This window comes from Symphalangus syndactylus, chromosome 14 (genome assembly GCF_028878055.3).
Source record: "Symphalangus syndactylus isolate Jambi chromosome 14, NHGRI_mSymSyn1-v2.1_pri, whole genome shotgun sequence".
NCBI classification, from domain to species: domain Eukaryota; kingdom Metazoa; phylum Chordata; class Mammalia; order Primates; family Hylobatidae; genus Symphalangus; species Symphalangus syndactylus.
Window position 1 is genome coordinate 73,897,501 of NC_072436.2, and position 26,838 is coordinate 73,924,338.

Here is a 26,838-nt window from a genome sequence, read left to right on the forward strand (position 1 = left end):
TGAATCCCATGTTTTAACTGTACATGAAAAGCTGCTTCAGAAGTAAGCTGCCTTGGGTTATTAAAGCACACAAAAGCTCTACCTCATTGAATGTCTTTGAACTTTACTGAGTCCCACAAGCGATCCTGACCCCTTTGCCCTTTTGACAGGTAATAAAGTTTACAGCAATTCCACACCAAGCCATGCACCAGGGAGTGGTCATAGTAGCAGAAAGAGCTGGGAAGGCAAACTCAGAAAAAAAAATAACATTAATATATTGAATGTGTACAAAGAATATTGTAACTGAGCATATGATTTAAGAGTTACTTTTCTCTGTTGGCTTTTTTTTTCCACCTTCTCCAAACATTTTATAACGATGTTAAATTGATTAGTGTTGTTATGAAACGAAACTGGTTTAATTTTAATTGCCAGGCGTTCCTAGTACTCACTCCCAGTTTATTTACCAGGTAGCGGACCTCCCGGTGAATGGCTTGAGGATGGTTTTCGCTTGCGTGACTTGAATACAGTCACTATGGGGGACTTGCCTGCTCGGTTGGACTGGTCTATCATGGGCTGCACTATTCTTCTCCGGGCGTTAATAAACCTGTAACCAAGAAAGTGAAACAAATCATTATTCCTTAAAAATAAAAGGGGGGGTTGAGGAAGAGGAAAAGATGAATCGCATTTGGAGTAAAACTAGATCTTGGCAAAATTAGGACTCCTTCAGTTCTCTCCATTGCTCTATGTGCAGCCTCACGTGCTGCAAAACCTGTAACCCACAGTGACCTTTGAGTACACAGGCTTGGGGTTTCTGAGTTGATTTATGTTTGCCTGTTTTACCACAGTTGGACACTTCCATTTCATCTTTTCATGGGGGAATTAGCAGAGTTTTCAGGAAACAATACTAGCCACCACTCCTTTCATTTGCAAGGAGAGAAAATTGGTGTAAAGAGTTAGATGCTCATAAGGGCATCTGTTACCTCTCCTAATTAGTGACATTTCAATCTTATGTTCTCTGACTTCTTTTTTACAATTTTTATCAAAACTGCCCCTACCTCTTGCAAACCTAATCCTATTTTAATGCCCACTATTAAGATAATGAACTGGGATGGCAGCACACCATCAAATGAGAGAATGTCTGGAGTTTATCACCACTAACTCACACTGCTTGGGACTTCAGAGAAATGCATTCCTTGTAGAGATTTCTTAGGGTGGCTTTTTTTATTTTTATTTTTTATTTTTGTTCTTTATGTAAAGTCTGAGGTCAAGGCAAGGTCACAGATATACAGTAATTGAACTTATAGTTTTGCTTTCTCCAGCTAGTACTGAAAATTTATAAACTTATTAAGGCACTTAAGTTACTTTAAGTGTCTTAATAAGATATTTTTGTACAATTATTTTTGTAGCCTCTCCAAAAGTGACAAGTCACTGACACGTAAAAAAGTAGTTAATATACGCTCTCCAGAGTCCAGAGTCATACTCATGAGATTCTAACTCTTAAGATCTGTTTGTTCTGCATAATATTAAAAATTACGTATCAAATCCAGAAAATGAAGAGGACATATTAGATTCTGAAATAATAAATTCCTTTTAGTTCCCAACTCAGATCAAATCTGAGCAGGACATAAAAAATACAATGAAAAGTTTAATAAGGCTCTATTAATGATTAAAGAATCCATAGTCCAGTATGAATTCTAGTTTGTAAATCTGCCCACTTCAGGAAGGAAAATAGTTCCTAAAAACCAAACCATTAAACAGACAGGGACAGGTTTTCGAACCAAAAATGCATACTTCGTAACATTTTAAGATTCTCAATATCCTGTATCCTCGTGTTCTTTCATTATCTGAGAAGTAATTGAAACAAATAATGAAACTAGAATCTAACTAAAAGGTATACTGTTCGTGCTAATTCTTGTTGGCAATACATATTATATCAGTTCTTGTATATGAAGTCCCTGAACTGCTAATAAAAATATTTAAAACACAGGTCTACAACAAATTGTTTTGCAAATCAGGTTATCATTATCTTGTATAAACCATGAAAATTGGAATCATGTGAGCAGAAGGTTAGATTAATTCTCCATTCTCATTATAAGCACAGGTGTAGCACAAACACCATGTGAAATAACCAATTAAAATGAAAAAAAAATCTGCTTTTTCATTAGCTGCCTTCACTGCATGACCAATTAGAAAATTATTTAATATTAATATTCTGCATTTACCAAAAGTAATTTTCATAGTAACTAATGTAGGTAAGAGAGCAAAAACATCTCTTTATCTATGGTACTGTTCATAATCTGCAGACTCTTAGAGGGAAGGAATTCTGTCTATTAACTTTCTTTTTCCAGACTTTTTAAAAACATAATCTTTTATGGATATGACTTATACTACTTACCTAAAAATAGGAAGAGACATTTTTAACAGATGAGAAACCTGGGCTCAGAGAAATTAGGTGGCTTCTTTGAGGTCACATGTTACCAAAGAGATGTTAATAATTTGCTAAATGACACACAGCTGTCAGTGGTAGCAAGCACCCTCCTCTCTGGTGCTCTGGCACGGTGACCAGAGCATCGCAACTACGGTGACACTCATCCAGACTAAATAGATATATAAAAATTAGCTGGTTTGGAGCCAATTACCACTGGCAGCAACCCCAGTGTTTAGTCAAGGAAGAAGCATGACTGTGAACATTTTGTAAATTGAAAATTTTGATGGCTGCACTGTTTGTGTGTATAGGCAAAGATAAGGCTATTCAAAAAGAGAGAAAGAGTGAATACAGTGACTTGATTTATCTGTATTCCAAAGCTTGTCTCCATCATACACACATATTGAGACTCCCATAAACTAATTCATAATAATCAACTCAGGTTTGAGTCTATGACTATTAAAGTCATGAGTTCATTTTTAAAAATTACACCTCAGGTTTGGAAAGGGCTCTAATAGTCACTTCGTTTGGTCACTGACATGACATGAATCCCCTGTATGATATCTGTCTCCCAAAAGTACATAGGTAACCTCTGCTGAACTAATACAGAACTCACCACCTTACTTGAGAGGCCACCCTGTGTATAAACAAGGCTGTTAGAAGGTTCTGCCTTACTGGATCAAAAATATTTATGTTGGTGCAAAAGTAATTGCGGTCTTGCCATTACTTTCAGTGGCAAAAACAACAATTACAGGGGGAAGGGGGAGGGATAACAATAGGAGATATACCTAATGTAAATGACAAGTTAATGGGTGCAGCACACCAACATGGCACATGTATACATATGTAACAAACCTGCACGTTGTGCACATGTACCCTAGAACTTAAAGTATAATTTAAAAAAAAAAAAAACAATTACTTTTGCACTCAACCTAATAGTTTCATCAGTACAACTCCTTGGGGTACTGTAAGCAATTCTAATTTTACTTCCACAGGATAGCTCTTCAAATAGTTAAACATAGCCATTATGCTTTATAGGCTTCTCCCCTCTAATCCTTAGGTTAAACATTAGTGATTCTTAAAAAGTGCCTGCTAGAATGTGAGTCCTTTTAGAATATTGAGTCCATTCAACACCTGGACCACTCTCTGCTCAGTAGGCTGATCTTTGTCTATGTCCTCCTGAAGGCTTGCAGTGGACAACACCAGTGACATTTATTCCAGGCCTGCTCTGATCCCCAGGTAGAAAGCAAATACACACAAAAAATACCACAGCCTCTTAGCCAACTGACCACAGGTACTAGATGTTATTTGCTTCTTTTTGGTGGCAAGAACTGTTTGTTGTTATTAAGAACACAGATGTAAGCTACCCCTAGAATATGTAGATATCAAAGGGGGAAACCTTTAATTAAAAAATAAAACATAAACAAAAACACTGAAAACCTGAGAAAAACTAATCACCTTTTCTGAGCTGTTTGACCACATTAGTAGGTCCACCTGCAACTTCTTACTTGTGAAACATTTAATTTAAAAAATTCAATATAATGAAATATCATTAGTACATATAGGATGTAGTAATCTCTCAGAACGTTACTGAATTACAATTACTACACTTATATGAACAACTTATTATTTGGGGTCATGATGGACATCTATGTGAAAACAACCAAGTAAATAGCAAAATATTTTATTTTTTAAAACAACATCACCTTTTCGATCTTAAATGATCTCCACATTTGATTCTCTTTAGTGCATTTTATCATTATCCCAGACTATTTTATACGTCCTCTCTCTTTGGAATTATGCTACACACAGCAGAGCCATGTTTAGATGGCTTCAGGGTGAATTCAGATACAAAAACATTTTCCTTCTGGGCAAAGTAATAAAATGACATTCTTGCTCCTCCCACTATAAGTCAAACTGAGGTCAGTTCCCCCATCCCTCTATCTGTTTAAATAAACTGGTCCAGCTGTTTGTTTCTAAAATGCCCTTTGACCTTGTGTCTCATCCTCCCTGCTTTTGTGACAGAATGCTCTACTTTTCACTGTGGAAGAGTCTAAATTATCAAGAATTCTCTAAACACCGAACCAAAAAAAGAACTGTACATATGATGTGAACTTAAATGAACATATTGCCGTTTTAAAATCCTGCCATTTTAAGAGGCATAAGTAAAATAGTTATCTTAATCCTATATGTATGTGTGTGTGTCTGTGTGTTTAAATATATATCTACATTTATGTATGAGCACATAAATATATATTAGAGATTCAACATAGAAGAAATAGTGTTTTGGAAGAGAAATATAAAAGAAAATGACAAAATTCCAATTTGAATATACAATAAAAAATACATTATCCAACAGCCACAAAATGGTTTGAGATAAAATACAAATACATATCTATGAAATACAAACAATCTTAGAATTTTCCATACTGATAAGGTCTCTTTTGCAAAGTATGTTTGTTTAAAGATGTAAGAGGAAACTTTTGCAATTTTACAATTAACATTATATAGCCCTTAAAACTCAGATGTGGAATGGAATGTCAGGAGTACACAGCCACATGACAGTTTTGCTCACTCATTAAAATAGATAGTTACACACCTTGGTTTAATGAAATATAATTCAAATTTGCCGTACATTGGGATTCTTGAAAAAGTAAAGCTTTTAGTATGTTTTAAGGTTAGAAAATGCCTCGTTTGCTTTTTCATTTACATTCAAACAGAGGGCTTCTTAAAATCTAGTTTGCTTTGAAAACATAGTCTTCTTTTGTGAAGTACTTTTTAAGAATTGGACTCCTGCAGGTGGTGGAAGACTGAATTAGGAGAAGAATCTTTGTATTTCCCTTTTTTTTCATAGAATTATGAGTTAGAATTTCTTCTTCTGACCAAACTATCTCCAGTCTCAAAACAAAAAGCTTTACAAAGGAAAGGAAGATAATGGGCTTACTCTATAGCTTTATTTCATGTCCAGATAGAAATATATTTCTTTTTTACTTAGCTGTTTGTTTAAGACTCAAGTCCTAAAAAGTGAAAGAGAAAAGTTGGCAGGGGAGCAAAATCTCCAAAAATCTGAGACCTGGATCATCTAAAAATTGAATTTTATTTTGAATTTTTTATAGGAATCCGACTAGGAGAATGGGAAGTGACTGTGACTCACGTTTAAAAAAGAAATACAGGAAGTTTTGCTTTGTTCTTTCTTTTTTGTCCCCAGATGTTTATTTATCATTAGGCTTTTTTTTTTTTCCACTGGACTAATTTCATCTATCTCCTTTTACTCTCAGTCTTTGGATACCTGAATAGTTTTCTGAGCAAGATCTGGCAGAACAGCTTTTTGAAACTGACCTTTGTCCTTTAGTTTATCCTCCACTCCTTTCCCTGGTCTCTTCCCCCAAAACTGAATTGCTAAGTTTAGTTTCCCTCTGTGAGAACCAGGAGAGGTGAGGAGATCACAGTGGGCATCTGTTAGGAGCCAAAACACAAGGTAGTTTCCCAGTTTCACAGGCAACATTTTCCACATACCTTTGCCCTTTTCCTCCCTTGTATGGCTCTCTGTAATACTGATAAAAGTAAAAAAAAAAAAAAAAAAATTACTTGCTCACTTTCAGAAATGGCATTTTCACCTTTACTCAATTAGTTCTATTCCTCAGTGTTTACCACTCTACTTACTCCCTGATAATTAAAGGAAGCCCACATTTCGTTACGTTAGCATGCCACAGCCAACTTAGTAAACCACAGAAAATCACAATGGTGTTGCCTCCAAACAATGACATGCCTCTGCTTCACCCCCGTAGTGTTTCTTGCCAACTAGGCATAAGTGAACTGTCAGCAGGATAGTGGTGGACATAGGATTACTTCAGAAGGTTCCCAACTAGACAGAGAAATATCATTTTACAACATCTGCACGTATCTAAGAAGCTAATCAACTATTAAGAAAAGATTTCATTAATTAGTTAGATTGATTAGTGGCAATGCCTTCTATACCTATACTATCCCTTAAGGGAGGTGCTGATTATAATAATCTTTTATTAATATTTAGCTAGAGTTAGGAATATCTCCATACAAACTTAGTAATAAAAATTAACACTGTGCATTCTTAAGTATAAGATTTCTGCATATACTATTCTTTATTCAATAGAAAATAAAAATGCACAGATGATAATTGATATATAATTCATTTTTGTGATTTCTATAAATATTTTCAAATTTTAGAATTTAAGCCTCATGAAAAATCTTCAAACATAAAATTTATCATTGGAAGGTAGTTGTCAAATCCCAACATTTTGTTATTTTTTTCTTCCAGGAATTGCCTCACCATAGCATTTCCTTCATCTATATCATAGTCATTTAAATAAAATCATGTCTACTACTTTTTTTTAAAGTCAGCATCCCTTAATAACTTTTAAGGCATGTTTTATAAACAAACCCTCAGGGAAAGAGTTCTAGTTATCTCCCATATAACTCTCTGTTCTTTTAAACAACAACAAAAAAATCACTCTGAAATTTTTTTGTTGGAATTCTTTATTTTAGATTTACATTTACTTATTGGATTTAATGATCCATAACTGTTCGTCTTCAGGGTCCAAGCCTTCTACACTCCCTTTCTTTGTGAAATAAAATTTCATGAAACCTGATTTTAAGACATTCAAGAAAGTTGACTCATTCTCAAGTCAAACCTTATGAAATCATGTTTTTGGCACCTTTTTCTAGTTTCTTAACCTCCTCCAGGATCCAACAGTTACAAGATTGCAATACATCATCGGTGTGTCTGGAGGTAGGGGAGGTGGAGAACAGCGGCAGGAGGAGAATGGACAGGAGGGGAAAAGGGAGCACCTCTCCTCTCTACCCACTTGATAAACATAATAACGAAATTTGCTCAAATCACAAGAAGTCCATCAATCAGCCACATGAAAAGTTTTCCTTCTCTAACAGTGTTGGTGGTATTTGCCAAATTACTCTAGAAAGAACTGAAATTGTCTACCACAGTTGAGGAAGCTAATTACATATACAATTTTCTTTTCTTTTCTTTCTTTCTTTTTTTTTTTTTTTTTTTTTTTTGAGACAGAGTCTCACTCTGTTGCCCAGGCTAGAGTGTAGTGGCACTATCACAGCTTAGCAACCTCCACCTCCCTGGCTCAAGTGATCCTCCCACTTCAGCCTCCCGAGGACTACAGTTATGCACCACCATGCCTAGCTAGTTTTTGTCGTTTTGTTTCTTTTGTAGAGACAAGGTTTCACTATGTTGCCCAGGCTGATCTCAAACTCCCAAGCTCAAGCCATCCAACCTCCTCGGCCTCCCAAAGTGCTGGGCGTGAGACACTGCACCTGGCCACTAAAATTCTCTTTAAAGAAGCTTGTGAAATGAATCAATCACTAGTTGACAATAATGATGCAAAGTAATAACAAAACTCATGTATTATTTTGGCCTTAGGCATTAAAATAAATTTCAAATAATTCATCACTTGGTATATATTACAGAAAATTTTCCTTGAAAGCAAATTTTGAAATGACTTCTTTATTCTAAAAAAAAAAAAAGTGATGGCAGGGAGTTGTGGCTCATGCCTATAATCCCAGCACTTTGGGAGGCCAAGGCAGGAGGATCATTTGAGCCTGGAGTATAAGATCACCGTGGGCAACATGGTAAAACCCTGTCTCTACAAAAAATGCAAAAATTAGCTGGGTCTGGTGGTGCACACCTGTAGTCCCAGCTACTAGGGAAGCTGAAGCAGGAGGATTGCTTGAGTCTGGGAGGTGGAGGCTGCGGTGAATCATGATCACACCACTGCATTCCGGCCTGGGCAACAGAGTGAGACAGGTTTTATATTTATATTTAAGTAAATATGAAATATTTACTTACATGTAACAGACAATTTGCCAAATTTGAGTTTGTATAACCTTATGGAGCTAAAAAAAAATAGTGGTTTAGAATATAGATTTAAAATGATTATTAGCACAATGTAGTGGTTTAGGATATAGATTTAAAATGATTATTAGCACAATGTAGAAGCAATAGCATGATCTAGGATAATATAGCAAAACTTCCTCTACTAATGAAAAAGCTAAAATAGGTATAATAATGTCTTCAAAGAGTAGAAGTGTCTCTCTGTAGTTTAATAGCTGAACCATTTTTCATTTAAATTCCAATTTTTCCATATTCACAAGAAGTCAATAAAATTGAATCTAGCAAAACATCCCTTACACATTACTGAATAGATGTATCTATTTAAAGCAAATTCTAGTTTTCTGCCAATCTCTATTATAAATAGGATGAGCAGATAATTTGTCATCTAAACTGGGACACGTTTGAGAGTGAAGAGGCACTGTTAACAATTACACTGGGCAACAGGCATAAACCATAAGCCTCCCAGCAAAGTGGGATACATGGTCACCTTAATGATCAAATATGCTTTATTTTCCAAAAAAGTTTCCCCCAAATAATTTAAAACCCCGTTGTGTTAGAATGGCGACCAACCCCCTTATACATCAGGTTTTTTTGTTTACTTGTTTGTTTGTCTTTGAGACAGAGTTTCTCTCTCTCTCTCTGTCACCCAGGCTGGAGTGCAGTGGTTCGATCTCAGCTCACTGCAACTTCTGCCTCCTGGGTTCAAGTGATTCTCCTGCCTTAGCCTCCCTAGTAGCTGAGATTATAGGCACTCACCAACATGCCCAGCTGATTTTTATATTTTTAGTAGAGACAGGGTTTCGCCATGTTGGCCAGGCTGGTTTCGAACTCCTGACCTCAGGTGATCTGCCCGCCTCGGCCTCCCAAAGTGCTGAGATTACAGGCATAAGCCACTGTGCCTGGCCCTAATCAGGTATTAAAGAATCTTAGCTCCATATTGGAGTACCTTTGAGCTCCTTCCTTTCTCTAGGATCTTGCTTGTAGTTGCCTCAGTTCTGCAAGTCTTCAGCAACCATAAACTTCCAGACCTGGAGTCTCTGCTCATGTCAAGAGAGGATATCTCAAAATTTAGCTTGCTTTCTAGTTCTGTCTGGTTATGAAATTAGGCTATAGAATGGCACAATGAAGATGATTTGACTTGAATGGAGGCTTGCATCTATTCCTTGGAATGTTCACTGTGACCTCTGTTTTAATGAGTAAAGCTTGAAACCTAAGCTCTATGTAATAATATATGTCAATATGTAACCTGTAGACCTTTAAAATACAAATGGAAACACACTTAAAGGAAAACAATCTCTCGAATAAAGACAATAACATTAGCAAAATGACATCTTGGAATTTGTCAAATCTTTCAAAATGCTTATGGTCATCTAAGTCATTTTGAGGGAACTTTGTGCATTTTACAGCTGAGTTGCTGGATTTCAGAGTGACTATCCTTTTTTTTTCTTTTCTTTTTTTCTTTTCTTTTTTTTTTTTTTTTTTTTTTTTGAGATGGAGTTTCACTCTTGTTGCCCATGCTCAAGTGCAATGGCGCAATCTCGGCTCACAGCAACCTCGGCCTTATGCGTTCAAGCAATTCTCCTGCCTCAGCCTCTTGAGTAGCTGGGATTACAGGCACGCACCCCCACTCCCAGCTAATTTTATATTTTTAGTAGAGATGGGGTTTTTCCATGTTCATCAGGCTGGTCTCGAACTCCCGACCTCAGGTGATCTGCCTGCCTCGGCCTTCCAAAATGCTGGGATTACAGGCGTGAGCCACCGTGCCCAGCCAACTTTCCTTTTCTTTGAGCATCACTCATAATTATCACAGTCAAAACACTACCCAGTGGCAGGGAAAGTGAGAGCAGTGAGTAGTGAGAAGAAAATGAGAACTGAGTGGGAAAACTGCCACTCACTGGCAGTTTTCTAGCAGTGTTTAGGTGCTGAAATTGGGATGATCAAATGAAAAGTGCTTTACAAATTACACAAACCTAAGACAGGTCTTTGTTGCAATACTGTCATTCTCAAAAATGCTTAATGGTACCAAAACTTGTATATGAACGCTTATAATGGTAAGAGATGAATATCAAATGCCCAACCACTGATAAATAGGTAAAAAAAAAAATACCTTATATCCATACAATGGAACATTGCTCAGCCATGAAAGAGAATGAAGTACTGATAATACATGCTATGACATGGATGAACCTTGCAAACATTATGCTTAGTGAAAAAAGCCAGTCACAAAATACCATGTATTCCATGACCACATTGGCAAAATGTCTAGAACAGGCAAATATAGAGACAGAAAGTAGATTAGTGGTTGCCAGGAGCTGTTGGAGAGAGAGATGGAGGTACAAAGAGGGGCAATAGCTAAAGGGTACAAGGCTTCTTTTTAAGGTGGTGAAAATGTTTTCTAATTGACTATGGGGATGGTTACACAATTCTGTGAACATACTAAAAACCATTGAATTAAATGGGTAAATTGTATGGTTTATGAATTATATCTCAATAAAGCTGTTAAAAATAAGTACATTCTAGTGAACTGGAAGAAGCACTGGACTAGCAACCAGTCCTAGCCCTGCCTCTAATTAGCCCTGAGACTCATCTGTCATGTGATGCATAAATTCCCTCCCTCTCAGGATTTTTACTCTATGGTTCTGTAGCATAGGGTTTCTAAAATTTTAATCCATGCTCCCTTTTGACACACCAAAAATCTTATATTCGTTATTTGCAATTTCAAAAGAAATAGCATGACTAAAAACAAAATTTAATTCTCGATATGCTTTTTTAATACTATATTCACTCAAAATGATTGTGACATGCTTATGTGTCCCCCTACCCCCTCTCTGCTCCCTCTCCCACCCTGCCCCGAGTCCTGAGGATAGAAATCTCTGCCATAACCTACTATACTTTCCTTTCTGTAAACAGTATTGTCAGGTAACCAGTCAGGGGGCTAAGATCCTACATCTTTTTGTACATGTTCAATTCTTTCCATAAGCTTTTACAACATCCCCCTACCCACTCCCCGGCCCTTTCCAAGTACATCTGAGCTATGACCCAAACTAGCGAACAAATAAAGTCAACCACGGCGATGTCCTAGTGCTATAGGCCAACAAAACCCTTTAACCAGACAACAAACCTCAAGACTACTGGTTTGCATTTGATTTAGTTAGCATCCTAGAGTAAAAATACTGAAAACTTACATGCACGTGTGTGTGTGTGTGTGTGTGTGTGTGTGTGTGTGTATAATTATATGGTGCATTAACTTCCATCCGTAGGCAACATACTGTTTTTTAAAAAAAGTGACTTTATCAATATTAAGCCAGATCTCACCAAAGGCAGGACATTTATTTTGAGCTAAGTTACATGTAGCTCCAATCATCTCCCCCAGACCTGGAGGAGTTAATGTGTTTGAAAAAGGAAACACTTTTCCCCTTCTTCAACCATAGGATCTAATCTTGTGAGGCATTGGTTAGTTAAGAGGGTAAAAAGGAAAAGAGACCTCTCAAATATGTCATAACAGATTAATTTTTTTTGTTTATTTGTTATTGTTCAGGCATCAGGAGCATGATAGAGTTAATTATTTTCCATATTAAGGGGTCAGGCTAACAGTGTTGTAAGAATGGAAATAAAATAGACAGGAAAATATTAATGATTATGAGGGCATTGAACAGGACAGCCTTGTATTTGCCAAAGTTACAGGCATCCATGTTGTTGTAGGGTTTTTTTGTTTTTGTTTTTGTTTTTTATGTCCTCTTTCCCCTTGAAAATCAAAAACGAAGCAGAACATAACCCTCAGCGTCTACAGAAAGCTCCTCAGCGTGCACACACTGGAGCAATGCAGACCGGATCTGAGACCAACGTTTGCCCTCGGAAACACTTCCTTCCCCCGAGCCCCTGGCTCCACTTCATTTTTCAAGAAAACTGTTCTATTCAACCAGGAGGCAACATTTGCCCCATTTTTTAATATTTCAGGCTGACTTTTTAACCACTCAAAAATGCTGTTTGTTTTCTGTAGGCACAGCCTGAAGCCAGATGATGATGTAAGTGAGAGGAGAGAGAGGGGGTCTCTCTGGGTGCTGTGCTTCCGTGCTTAACGGTTAATCACCCAACACCAGCCTCAGCAACTGTTGACACAAAATAGGTGGAGATCAGGTCTGTGCAAGCAGAAAATACCAGAAAGGCAAACTATATGTAAACACACTTAAGACAGATTTGACAAGAATAGACCTAAACCTGACTTGCTAGGAAACTACTAATGTCTAAAGCTTCAATGCTCCTCTTAGCCGAGTTTGTTTCCCCTTACAGAGCTTCCTTTGAGAAGATAAAGAGTAACATTTTAAAAACTAAAATACATTTACAGAAGACAGCTGAGACATTTGTCCCCTTGATTCACATAGTGAGTTTCAAATCCGCTCTTACATACAGGATTTATGGAATGTAATACAGTTCTTCCATGTATACTTGGAGTGCAGCCAAATGAAAGGGGGGGGTTGGGAGGTGGAGAGAGAGAGAGAGAGAGAGAGAACACGTACACACAACCACAATTCAAAAAGTTATTTCTCCTGACCTATAAAACTCATGCAAAGAAGCAAATGGATAATGCTTAAACAGTCTTTTAATCTTATCTAACTGACACCTGACAACCCATTACTTATAGATTATTAATGCATCCACTAAAAAGTTTGTCATGTTCAAAATTACTGGAGAAAAAGATTGAATGCCTGAGGAAAAAACAAATTTTGCTGTACAATAACTTCAGAAATTTCGAGCCTATTATCTGTCATGCCCTTCATAGACTTATAGCACACTGCTAAAAACAACTGATTTATCTTTATTATGAATCCTAAAATGACAGCACACATCTTTTTCACGTCTTGTGATAATGTTTAATTTCATCTAGCTTTTATTTTACAGTGTTTGATTTGCTTATGTAAGATGAGAAAAAGTTACAATTACAACTTTTTAATTAATTTCTCTGTTTGTCTCTTTATCAAAGTATTTTTTTTTCTTCCCCACTCCTAGGACAAAGCTGGAATGAGAGTTTCAGAGCACACACTTTACTTCTCTTTGATTCACATTATTATACAGTCTAGAATATTACAGCTAAAAGACTCCTTTGAGTCCTGACTAATTAGTGCTACTTGTCCATTTTAAACCAGAGGACACTGTCGCCCAAATCCAAGGAGTAGGGATGAGGGATGAAATGTTTTGATTGCAGTGACCTGTCCCTGCATTTCCCCTTCCCATACTTGCCCTGTGTAAATTTTAAGTTGTCATGAGGTTTACACCTTAGCCACCTGTGGATGAGGCATAGCCAAGCTCTTCCCCCTTGACCGTGACGCCTCTCAGCCCCTCATCCCTATGCCCTCTCCAGGGAAATGGGAGTCAAGTCCTGCCCCATCGGGTTGCCTGACGCACAGCCTGTTGTTTGCATTTCTCTGACCAGATACTTACAGACACACTGAAAACAAGAAGACTGGCTTAATTACGATTTGCAACAAGTTGTACTGACCTGCATACCGTGTTCAAAGTCAACCACCATTGCTACTGGTTTCATTGCCTTGAAATGAATCACAGATATTCAGAAACATTGGGTCCCTGCTGGGTAAATCAGTCTCCCAACTCACTCAACTCTGAGCCTCACTTGAACCCCAACCCTACATGGTCCTGACATACTTCCTCAGGTTGTACCAGCTGGATTGCAGCTTCCAGCTAGTGTCTTGTCCTCCCGAGAAGCTCAGCAACTGCCTTTGAATGCTGGCTGGAGGAGAAACAGTGGTTACACAAAACCATATTTGGACTTTCAAATCCACCCTTCCTACATCCTAGACCTTCATTTCTTTTCTCACCTAGACTTAGGGCCCCATGGTGGAAGGGGCAGGGTTTTTCCAGCCAGCACAGTGGTTCAAAGTGTACCCTTTCATAAGGAGCTTTCATCTTTAACAGTATTAACGATGTGATTTTATGCAGTGGGGAAAAGCTCTGAGTAAACTTATGGTGTAAAACTTACAACAAAGTATATTTAACAGACTGCAGAGTCATTTTCAAAGAAGATTGTTTGTTGGACATTTTTTAAATCTGCAGGAAAAAAAAAAGCAGTGTCTCTGTTGAACTCTTAAGACTCTCTGACATGACAATACCTGAAGGTTTCTAAATTCACAGCTTTTTTCCCTGCGAGCTATTTGCTCAGCTTTCCTAATAATACCCTGCCTGTCTGGCGCCCCGCCAGCTCTGTCTCAGGCAATATGCAAGCTAAACATTTTTTGACTGATTTCAATATTTTATTATGAGCAACTAGACAGTATTTTATCTAGTGAGTATTACTGATTGCTATAATCTAAGCCCAGAGTAAGCGTCTGTAAAGGTAGTATTATCAGAATTGACATTCCAGGTGAAAAGCATAGCAATTAACCAAGGCTTGAAGAACAACAACCCATTCCGAAATATTCTGGGGAGTTCTCCCAAATATCTTTCTCCTTTTTCTTTTTAATACACTGCACCTGTTATTCCACTGATCAATTAGGAAGTCTACTTTAAATGTAGGTTACACTTCAATTCTCAAGGGAAAAAGTTAAACCACCTGCTTAATACAATTACTTTCTATGTGTGAAGCTGTTCCATCCCTAGGTGATTCCTAGGCAAGGAAAAATCACCATACAGCCCACACTTTAATTTCGTAGTTGAATAGCAAACAAGTGACCCAGAGCTTCTTGAATCGTGCACTGTTTTTTTCTTTTTTTACATCTGTTTTCCTTGCTTTTGTGTCATGCCTCTGTTTAGCTTTATTGACAAAACAATCTGTGTCTAATATTCAAACAACATCTGTAAAATGTATTATTAAATTATGTTGGAAGAAAAAGCAGAACAATTCTATGAAACCCTATGACCCCTATTGATTTTTAGATCACAGAAGTTGAAAGGATAATTTGTGAATGTTTTAACATTTACATCTAAACAGGTACCTATGTTTATAGAATCTTTGATTATTTGTAAAAGTATTTGCTACATTATTACCATAACTCAGAAAGAAACTTGACCTTTAACAGTGGAATCTGTTTATTATAATAAAGGAGATCTTATTTTTAAAAAATAAGTTTACATTTTTCCCTGCCAGTTGCATAAATCTCCAAGGATAACATACTTTTTTCCCACTCGTAATAAATGGGAAGTGATGTCTGAATGCTTTGCAGCTTTGAAAGCAATAAATGAAATAACTAGGAAAATCCGGTATGAGCACTAAATCTAAGAAATGTAGAGTACCATAGTTCTGAACAGTGTCATCTTGACTGCTAGGATGCAACTTGGAATTTTATATACTCTCTTGATGGAGAATAATTTTTCTCTCTATATAAATACTGTATTTCATGTACACTATATATTTTGCACCTAAAACCCATCTTGCCTTCTCAGAGCATAAAGGGATAATCATTTAATATCAGACCTTAATAGGAAAGTGTTTGGATGAGGAGTAGTAAACAAAGAAACTGTAAAATGTATTCAATACACCCTAGGCCAAAACTCTGCTGAGGCAGGAGGCGACTGAGGCATCCAGTAAGTACAACACAATCACAAGAGATAAGTTTTCATCACAGGGAATTCCCAGGTCTGCAACACTGGTGTGATCATGTATAAGGGAATTTTTATCTGACCACTCTACACTCACATTTTCAATATAAAAAAATTAAGTTGGTCTATTCAGGAGGAAAAACAACCAAGTATTGATTGTGTGTGTGTGTGTGTCTTCTGTAAAGTTCTACTTAAATACTTAAAGGTCTAAACAACCATCTAATCTCAAAATTTAAGATGTTTCTACTTAAATTACTAAGACATTTAGCATATTGATAATGTTTGCACTGCTGATATAAGTATTTATTACAACTACAACAACAATAAAAAAGCAAAAAGACAAAAGCCTCTGATGCTATTATTTATCATTTTTGGATAAAATTATAATTGGGAGCAAGGGACAAAAGAAGGAAGAATACATAAATCTATGATGCATATTATGTTTCAAAAATGATTACACTTTTAAATCTAAGTCAACCATAACATACTAGATTGAAATATTTAGATGACTAGTTATGGAGGTTGATTTTTAAAAAATATGCAGTTACATCAAATACTTAGATAATTTATGTAAAAATATTTTACTCAAATTATTTACATAATTGCCTCAATTCTCAAAAAAATTATTGGCATGGACTTGGCCTACAATGTCGTATCTAATAAATTTCACATTCCATCCTAGAGCCCACATGTTGTCAGTACCGATGCCAACTGTTTTAAGATTTTTTCTCTCCATTTTTATTCTGACAATTGGACCAAAATGAGAGTTATAACGAGACTTTCTTTTTTCCAGATTTTCTCTTAATCAAATCAGTCTTACTGTTTTACTTTTAAGTTCTCTCTTTTGCCTTTCTCCCCTCAAATCCCAAGCACTTTAGCCTTAGCCACCTGAGGCAGGTAGTATATATCACTATGTCAATTCGAGAAATGTAAAATTAGTTCAGTGATGAAGTGAAAGAACCATTAAAATGTAGCAAACTTCTTCTCTATTTTTCAGTCAAAGCCTAACTTAAAACTGCATCAGCCAGGGTTTCTATGACACTCTAACAACTAGACATGAGTTTATATTTTTCACTTACATATTATATATTTTGATACATTATGTTGCTGCTAATAATTACGACTGATCTACACTCAACCTGCCCTTCAGCGATTTATTGAATTGCATTTCAACAGTGACTCATAGTTCATACAAAAATGTACATGTGTATTAACAAGTTTTAGAAATCCAAGAAGGAAGACACAGATGTTTAAAAGTTGTGGATAAATAAATGAAAGGGAAACACAGAAATACTAATGATGACATTTTCAAAATTATTATTTTTAGTAGGAAATAACTTGTACCAATGCTCAGTATAGATAAGATAAAAAACATTTTTTATAAAAAATGTTTATAAGCTGGGTGCAGTAGCTCACGCCTGTAATCCCAGCACTTTGGGAGGCTGAAGTGGGTGGATCTCTTGAGCCCTGGAGTTAGAGACCAGCCTGAGCAACATAGCAAAACCCCTGCCTCTACAAAAGAAAAAAAAAATTAACTGGGCATGGTGGCATATGCCTGTATTCCCAACTACTGGGGAGGCTGAGTCAGGAGGATTACTTGAGCTAGGAGCTGGAGGTTGCAGTGAGCCATGTTCACACCACTGCATTCCAGCCCAGACAACAGAGCAGGACTCAGTAACAAAACAAAACAAAACAAAACAAAACAGGAAGAGGTTTCCATAAAAATTAATAAACCATTAAGAATTCAAATCAAACATGATATTGTCATTATTTGTCAAACTGAAGAAAAACAATCTCTCTTACAACTTTTAGTTACTTGAGGGACATTTTCTACAGCAAACAACGTTGTTAAATGTTGAAACAATTGCCAAATGCAAAGCAATGAGGTGCAAGCAAAAGCCACTTCTAACTCCATATATATACAAGTAGAGAGAACCCACACACTGCACAAAGTGGCAGTTAAGCACAGAATTCTGTTTCTGTCCCAAATAACTAAGAAAAGCTATTTTTAAGTTATTTACCTGTGCAGAATTGAATACCAGTGTGAAGTTTGGGGTAAAGTCTGCATATACTTTAAAATTATTTTAGAGTGTGAATTAAAACTTTTTAAACATCCTTTCTCTCCCTTCTGGTTACAAAACTGAGAAAGTCGAATTGTGATCATGGACTGATTAGGAAGATTGCTCTCCGGCAGAGATTGTGCATAGAACTTAGAAAACTGTGTGTATATATATATTGCTTGAAGTCACAAGAATGCCTTCCTCTTCCTGCATTCACAGGAAATATCCCATAATAAGGCCGTCCACCCATAGTAAGCAACTTGTATTGGGATTTGTTCTCTGGTAACTGTGTTTATGAGTGGAGTTTGCTAGCAACCCTGCAGAGGAAGAGAGATGGCTAACAGGATAGATCCCCTGAATGATAGCACTTTTCGTTTCTTAACTAGAGAGCTTGTCCTGCCACTCCTTTGCCCGCAAACAGGAACACTTCCCAGGGAAATGCGGACATTTGTGCAGCCTCCATTGTATTCAAACTGTCTCAACATCAGCTTTAAGTTTTAAAATACAGACATATGAATTTAGATGTGCACGCAAAATTGATGGTCTCCCCTATAATATCATCCAGGACCATTTGAAAGTTCCAATATGTAGTATTAACAGCCTTGAAAATTAAGATACAGTAGCAGGTAGAAATAGGCAAAAAAAAACCTCAGCAGCCACACAACTCCTAGTAACACATTTAGATGTAGTATGCCTTTGCTTGGTTTACCATCCACTGATGAAAAGGGCTGCAAAAATTGATCTCTCAAGGCTGCAGTAAGGTCATAGAAATTGATAACCCTTACAAGCAATTCTTATGTGAGTCTGTCTGTGTCTTGCAGATAGTGCACTTTGTAAATTAATCCTCCAAAGGCAAATATATTGTAAGTAGCTTGTTATCTCTAAAATACTAAATTGAAGAATACATGGGATTATATTGACAGAAATTACATTTTCTGTAATGGGGTTTAATATATCTGAAATCTCTCCCAAAGGCTCCCAGGCTCTCTAACAGAGAAGGGTCTGTTAATGTAGGTGCAATAGACATCAAGAACAAATTTATTCACCAAAATGGATTACGCCATGTAATCAGAGATTCTGTAATATTAATCTTTGACACTTATTGAATAGAAAGAAATACTTCTGTCTGCAAACTGGCATTCCTAGTTCTCCCCTTCCCCAGCCCAGGCTTTGGGCCTTTTCTGGATTTTACTTCAAAGAGGATAAGGTTTCCCCATCATAAACACTAATCTAAAAACATTAGGACAATTAATTAGATACACTTACTTTTAGAGGATATTGGATTTCCATACCCTTCAAATATGACACTAGCCCTGGGTGATTATATGAAACCTGGCTTTCAGCACATTCACAAAGGGTAATAAATCATACTTTCTCAAAGCCTCATTGCCACACTGCTGTACATTGAGTCAGAATATTGTTGGCTGGCACTTGGTACATAATCTCAGCTTCGCCCCAAATCAGGAATTTACACTTTATTTAGAAACAGTATTGCACAGCCCTGAAATGCCTCAGGTTTGGAATAGCCTCAAAGAGAAACATAAATAATTTCTTCCTTTCAGTATTCGGGAGATAAGAGCAAAGGAGAGACTATCCTTGAATGCATAGCCCTAACAAAATCTAACTGAATTTAGTTATTCAATGAATTTAAACCTGACTGATATGTGATGGTGGATTTTCTTGTTTTGTAGAAAATAGGATGATACTACTCTATCGATTACCCTGAAGGGGGGAAAAGAAGCCATAGAGAGAGATACATTGACAGAGCCATCGTGAATGTGAATTACACACATACTTATACTATGCATAAAATTGTCAACTTATAAAGGAGGTAGAAGACAATACAATGTTTTATTTCCCATACTAGCAAATGTTCTCACAAATCAGTCAATAGTTTCTTTTCACTTTTGAATCAACAAGCCACCAGGGAGAGCAGTGGCAACTGGGTGTGTCTTCTTTTTTTTTTTTTTTTTTTTTGAGACGGAGTCTTGCTCTGTCTCCCAGGCGGGAGTGCAATGGCGCGATCTCGGCTCACTGCAAGCTCCGCCTCCCGGGTTCATGCCATTCTCCTGCCTCAGCCTCCCGAGTAGCTGGGACTACAGGCGCCTGCCAACACGTCCGGCTAATTTTTTGTATTTTCAGTAGAGATGGGGTTTCACTGTGTTAGCCAGGATGGTCTCGATCTCCTGACCTCGTGATCCGCCCGCCTCGGCCTCCCAAAGTGCTGGGATTACAGGCTTGAGCCACCGCGCCCGGCCAGGGTGTGTCTTCTTAATGCAAAACATGAGGTGCAGGTTGCCAGAGGGGGAAACAGATTGTGTGTAAACACAAAGCCAAATTACTTACCAATTGTTCACTTGAAGGATGGTGAGTCCCGTGTCTTGTGCCAACTGCTTTTTCTGTTCTTCAGAAGGGTAAGGGTGCTGAAAGAGAATAAAAAAGATATGCGTGCATCAGGCAATATTTAGGCCATTTTGTCAATAGCCTAAGTGTCTCATGAAGTCTATAATTAAAGGTAAAAATGCTGAGGTGTGTCACTCTTATTAATGGAATACTACATCATCTAATTAATGGCAGTAAAAGACAAGCCAATTACAAAGATTAGTGAAGTGTATAAATAGCTACTTAGGATACTTGCAGAACCTTGATACTGAGTTTATCCTTTAACAGCTTTATTTGTTGCAAACACAGAAAGTTTAGTATGATCTTCACTGTATTTTATAGGATTAAAATAAGGACAAGCCATTTGTTACCATCTAAAAGTATACTGCCCTAACTTAATATATTCATTGAACCATAGATTTCTAAAGCTGACCCATTTGGACCAACAATCTCAGCTGAGGTTCCCATAGTGATGTTCTCCCTCTAAAACACCATATTGCCAGATGCAAATATCAAATCTAAAGTGGGTGCTATTAAACACACACACACACACACACACACACACACACACAATTCATTTTCAGTCTTCAGCAAAAAAACCAAAATTCACCAATGTTGGTTTCCAAATCTGAATGTCAACACATGCTGAGATTCTGAACACAGGCCAATATAAGGTCAAAGACCAGCATATTTTGCATGCTAAGAACAAGCCCAGCTATGTTCCTCAAGAGTCAGAGTAGATAAAAGTATTACAGGATTAGATAATAAAGTGAAATTCATACCTTCCTGTAAGAACGTTTGGAATTCTACTGAAATTAGTTTTGGCACAAATGCTTTCTGTTCACTAATCAAATACATCTAAATTTGAAATACATATTTCTAAAGCTTAGGGGAGGAGCTGAGGATATGGTTTCCATCTATAGAGACATTAGCTTGCTTGAAACACTGCATCTCAATAAATTATCCCAAGATAAAATTCTTCTGAGAGTCAACCCTCTATTCTATTATGAATGGAAAAGTGCACCCCCAACCCTTAATTTAACTATCTGTGCCATGGAAACTAAATTCTGGGCTATTGAATGCTAATTAACATAGCTTTTAATTTAATTAATAATGTCTGATTAGATGCTAAACAGGCTTGTTAATGACCACTCCAGTACTCTTATATGTAAGTTTAAATATGCTCTATATCTATACACAGGGGATTTGTTTGTAAACAGCAGAGAGATCACAATTTTTCCCATAAGCATTGTCTATGATTGTCACTTAATCAATAAATACACAATTAGAATAAGGCTTTGCTTTCATGGAATATAGTGCCTTTCTCTAAAGAGCTCCAAGTATATTACAGACAGGATGGTAATTAATCCCCATTATATCCCTTTGAGTGACATAAATGGAATCTATCATCCCTTCTGTTTTACAGGTGAGGAAACTGGCCAGGAGAAGAGATGGCCAGAGGCAGACATAAGTCAGTGATATTTCCTGCTTCCCTTCCAGTGCCTAAGCCTCACCACGACCAAAGGATGTAGCAGATGCCTTTCATAATCCCCATTCATGTCCCCTGTGAAATAACCTTCAGACTGGTTACCATGGCCTGCAAGGCCTGCCACCATCCAGCCCTGCTCACCTCTCAGATTTTGACACCTTCTTCTCACCCGCTTCCTACCCCTATACCCAGCCACACCATCCTTCTTTCTGTTTTCCTAACACCACCAGCTTTTCCCATCACTCAGATTCTTACTCCAATGTCACTTTTAGCTCTTAGCTCAAATGTTCAGCTTTACCCTCCCCACCTCCCAGCACCCCGCCTTATCACGCTCACATTCATCTTTTTCTTATTTCCCTAATAGCAACCATCACTCTCTGAAGCACCTGTTTTAATTATTTATTTCCTTGTTGGTGTGTCTTTTCCCACTCACCTACCAATGCTACTAAACCCCTTGCCTTGCTTTCTGTCTACCCTCAAAGCCCCGACTGGGACATAACAGAAAATCCCTAAATATTTGTGGAACAAAGGAATGGCTGTACCATGCCGTGACAGACACTCTCCACTCAGATGCAACATCAAAATGTATAATAAAGCAGAAACAATCCAATTTAAGATCCATGACACTACTTTCTTTGCTTCATTCACAAAAGTGATGTCGACCCACTTTCTTCAAAGAAAAGTATATAAACCTTATAATAGGCTAAGATCATAAGTGACATGGGTGCTACTCAACAGAATGCCAGCCATTGCAGCCAGAGTCTCATGACTGGCTACTGAGCTCAAAGCAATCCATTACCCTAAGGGTCAAAACATAACTCCCACTGTATAAAGGTTTGGCACACAATATAAACCAAATGAATTTCTTATCCCATGGATAGAATGCTGAATTATAGCTTGATATACAGTAGTTCCATGTCTATACTAGTTGAAGAATTGTACATAATATAGGTGACTCTATTAGATTGTATAAATGATGCTGCCACTCATTAACTATGGGACTTTGAACAACAGACAACTTTTCTTATCCTCAATTTTGTCATCCAGAGTTCTAAGATCCATTGAGGTTAAAGATTACCTAGGCTAGCAGTTCTTACAGTATTGCAGTGCTAGAAGACAAGCTCAATTTTGAAATATGCAAATATTAGCATCCCACCACTGGCACTATGTGCCATATAAAGTTGTACACTGAAGTACACAAGCAACTTCCAATCTATAACATTTCCTGTAAAATTATTTGCTGACAGTTGTCCAGGTCTTACAGAAATCACTTGCAGTGATTTCTAATAGAATTAATAAATATGTCAACAGTCCTTCTTTAGTATAGTCAGATGGCAAAACCTTTTGCCCTGTCTTATTAGTTATGTCTTAATATTATGACCAGAACTGGATAAAAATTATTATTTATGCCATTTATCTTTAGTTACTTTGAAAATTGAAAATTGTCACAGTAATTTATTTTTCTGTATTTTCAAGAGTACTTTTGCATGCCTGTTTGTGAGCAAGTTTTACAAACATTCTTACAAAGCAAATGGAATTCACATTTTATTTATGCAAGTGGTGTCAGAAAAATTCTTTTTGAATTATTACCACTACCTGGATTACTAGAGCTTCAAAGGGTAGTAATATGGCTCTCAAAATTTCAGTGCAAATTTCGGTTGTTTCTTCACATCATGTAGTTTCAATTTCATAATTTAAATATCATAAAATTAGAAAGTTCTACCCTTTATTTCCTCTGTCACTTTTCATGTGATCTGATTTTAAGTAATTGGAACAAACTGTGTCTAATTTCATGCAGCATAATTGCTAGGCAGCCTCAAGCTATGGAGGCTCAGCACTCTCTCCATTAAGAAATTTTCAGTTGTTCGGGATATATATATATATATATATATATATATATATATATATATATATTTTTTTTTTTTTTTTAATACAAATGAATGAGCCTGGACAAATTAAATGTCACAATAAGCTGGCCATTGTTAAGTGGAGAAAAAGGTATCAATAACATTCCTAAACCCTTGTCTATGGTAGGTCAACTGAATGTATTTCTTTTTCTCATCGTTCTTGGCCTTAGTGTCCCACAAACTTTCAATTCCCTGAAAAAAGTCTATAATTGCTAGACTCACATGAAAGCCGTGACTTCATGTAGCTAATCCTTAGCCAGCCAAAAATTCACAAAGAAGTAGGCTTTTAAACTGAAACCCAATAGGTTTCAATATCTTAAATCCTATGCATCTTTACTAAATAAGCTTTTTGTGGACAGTACGAGTTATTCTTTTGTAGACTTAAAAAAAAATGACTTGACAAAAACCCAGCATGCCACAGACACAGCTGCTGAAAAACACATTCAAAGCCCTGTTGCCTTCTGCCTACAGGGCTAGTGAGGCCATGCAACGGGCAAAGGCAGACGTCATTTTGCAAAAGAGATAAAGAGTAATCTCCGAGAAGTGCCATTTTTAGGGAGAAAATGGGAAATTCATTCCAAACCTTTGCAACTAAAGGCCTATGTCACTCTTTGCCATCCTCCTTTGCAACACCTTTGTAACACCTTTGCTGTTACTGCATCTCAAGGACACAGTTTAAGAAAGATCAGTAGGCTCTTGTGAAGGAAAGATGGATGGCACTTCCCAGATATACCAATCAACCTAATCACTTCGGGATATCAAAGCAAATTTGACCACAGTCCCATAGACAGTGAGGGAGACCTCGCCTTTGTTGTGTACATTAGCCTCATGCTATTATCTCTTAAAAGCTTAATTATTTGCAAACAATTGATCAAGATGGGAATTTGAGAAAGGATATGCAAGGGCCACTGGGAGAACTGCAACACATTAAGAGAGCAAACAAAATTACCTTTAGATCTTACAATAAGAATTAACGATTGAGAGGGGAGAGCTAGGGAATGCAGTAGCTGCAAGGGTTCTTTCTCGAGTGTTTCCCATTTGATCTGCATTAACACCTCAGGAATGAGTGAAAGCCATAAAACAGTGATTATGTACGGGTAAAGCTGGCCCCTCCCTTCCAGCATTAAACCTGCACATGTGTATTAGGCTGGTTTGGCTACAGAGAGAAGAGATGCTGGCCCCAAAGGGAAACTAAGTGGCTTGTGGGCAGTGGAACCCCAGCTAAAGGGAATAACTCATGAAATGATCATCCTTATTTCTTTTTTTTTTTTCTTTTTTTTTTTTTTATTATACTTTAGGGTTTTAGGGTACATGTGCACAATGTGCAGGTTTGTTACATATGTATCCATGTGCCATGTTGATTTCCTGCACCCATTAACTCGTCATTTAGCATTAGGTGTATCTCCTAATGCTGTCCCTCCCCCCTCCCCCCACCCCACAACAGTCCCCGGAGCGTGATGTTCCCCTTCCTGATCATCCTTATTTCAATAGTCAACACCTTGACTTCTCCTTTCTAGTATAAATCTCTACCTGAAATATAAACCGCTTGCCACTCTTCATGTATTTCTGGATCTTGCAGTGACTTCCAATAATGAACGACTATAGAGTGATTGCTTAATGACCCCATCAAAGAATAAAATGATCCTTAGGGTAGGATCCTGTATAAAAGAAATAGTTAAAGGATGTCTGAGAAAAATCTAAAAATAGCTTATGTAAAAGTTAAGTCTGAGCTGTCATTTTACCAGCCGCAAAGAATAGAAAGTGACAGAAAATGGTGACTTTCTCAAGAAAGTTATGTCTGCACAATTCCAGTGTTATTTCTTGAGACTGGGATGGGAGGGGGGTTTTAAGTTGGTTATCTGGTATTTACAAGTTTACAATACATTGAGAGAAAGTGTGTTTATTGAAACAATCAAGCAGGCTATTTCAGATGAGCATCAATGGGGAAGAGACAGGCTCTGTAGAATGCAGTTAGAAAATATCCAGCTTTACATCTTAACAATATCTTTGACCAAATGTACTTCTTTCATCAAAATTTCCACTCTTGGCTACAAATGTGGATGCCAAGAGAGCGATGAAGTTTATCTTATCTACCCTGGTAACCAAGTTTCAATAACATCCCCTCCCTCACCACCTTGGCCACTCTAATAGCACATTGTAATGGCAGCAGAAAATTTGAAAATAATCCTGTACAGAGCTTGCTGGTGAGATAATGGAAGGCTACACTGCCCCTTCTCAAGCCTCAGATTAGTAATTTCTTGTGACACAGAACTGCCTCTATACCGAAACTGCAAAATGGCTATAACAAAGCAATAGAGGTAGAAGCAATTTTCAAGCAAAATGTTACATGCTATACTTTAAAAGGTATGGGAATAGGCACTGGAGGAGCTGATCTAACAGGAGGAATTATGGCAACTGTCCAATATAAGCCTTATCAAGGCAATGTTCTGTTGCTTGGCTGAATACGTTGGAAGAACAATTTCGGAACTTCTTTTATCCTTTTTCCTCCAGCCCTTTGCCTCCTCCACAGCTAAGTTTAATGCATTAATATAAGTTGACCTTGAACTAAACTCTGGTATGTGATGGAGAGATACTCCCTTTAAAGAAAAAAAAAAAAATCTACCATATGGTTTTTAACTATTAGATCTCTGTGCTCTTTTAAAACTTCTACTGAGATTTTGTCACTAAGGGAATACTGTGGATCTAAATGAAAATAATCAGCTATATATTTGACCTCTAAGAGACTAAGCAGAAACTTGTTAACCAAATATATTTATATTTGTTTAACGTAATAGTTTTTTGCCTATAAAAACTTCTCCCACTTTAAATAAACTTGCAGCCATTTTCCCCTTCTGCATTGACTGTGAATAGCTTACACTGTGACAATTACATTGATCTAGGATACTTTTTTCCTTTAAAAAAATCCATAATGCTTCCCTATTGTCTTTCAGCTTTATGAATTAGTTTTACTGTTTCAGTGAATGCTTTTTTGTCTTCTGACTGCACATTATCAAAGAGACACTTTGTGCCTCCTATTTGCATTACAAAAGCAGTGCACCGCGCAGTTGCAGAACATAGCCTGAATGCATAGTAGTTGAGTCCTGCATCCCCTCGCATGCTGGAATCAAAAGAAGGGTGGTGCTGGGACT

The 26,838-nt window shown here is 37.1% G+C and overlaps 1 protein-coding gene across 8 annotated transcripts in view; it reads right to left on the bottom strand.

Annotated features, from left to right (window-relative positions):
- MEIS1 (Meis homeobox 1) overlaps positions 1-26,838 on the bottom strand; it is a 265,720-nt gene that overhangs the window by 132,639 nt on the left and 106,243 nt on the right. For 5 of the 8 annotated variants that reach the window (XR_010115681.1, XR_008650622.2, XM_063617906.1 and 2 more), the window contains 2 exons: positions 20,258-20,334; positions 525-583 (listed from right to left, as the gene is read on the bottom strand). Coding sequence is in view for 6 of the 8 variants with exons in the window: in XM_063617906.1 (XP_063473976.1) it covers positions 525-583; positions 20,258-20,334 (136 nt within the window). In the remaining 2 variants the exon portion in view is untranslated. Of the gene's footprint in view, positions 1-491; positions 584-20,257; positions 20,335-26,838 lie in introns of all 8 variants that reach the window. The other 3 variants (XM_063617909.1, XM_063617907.1, XM_055240798.2) reach the window with 2 other exon arrangements.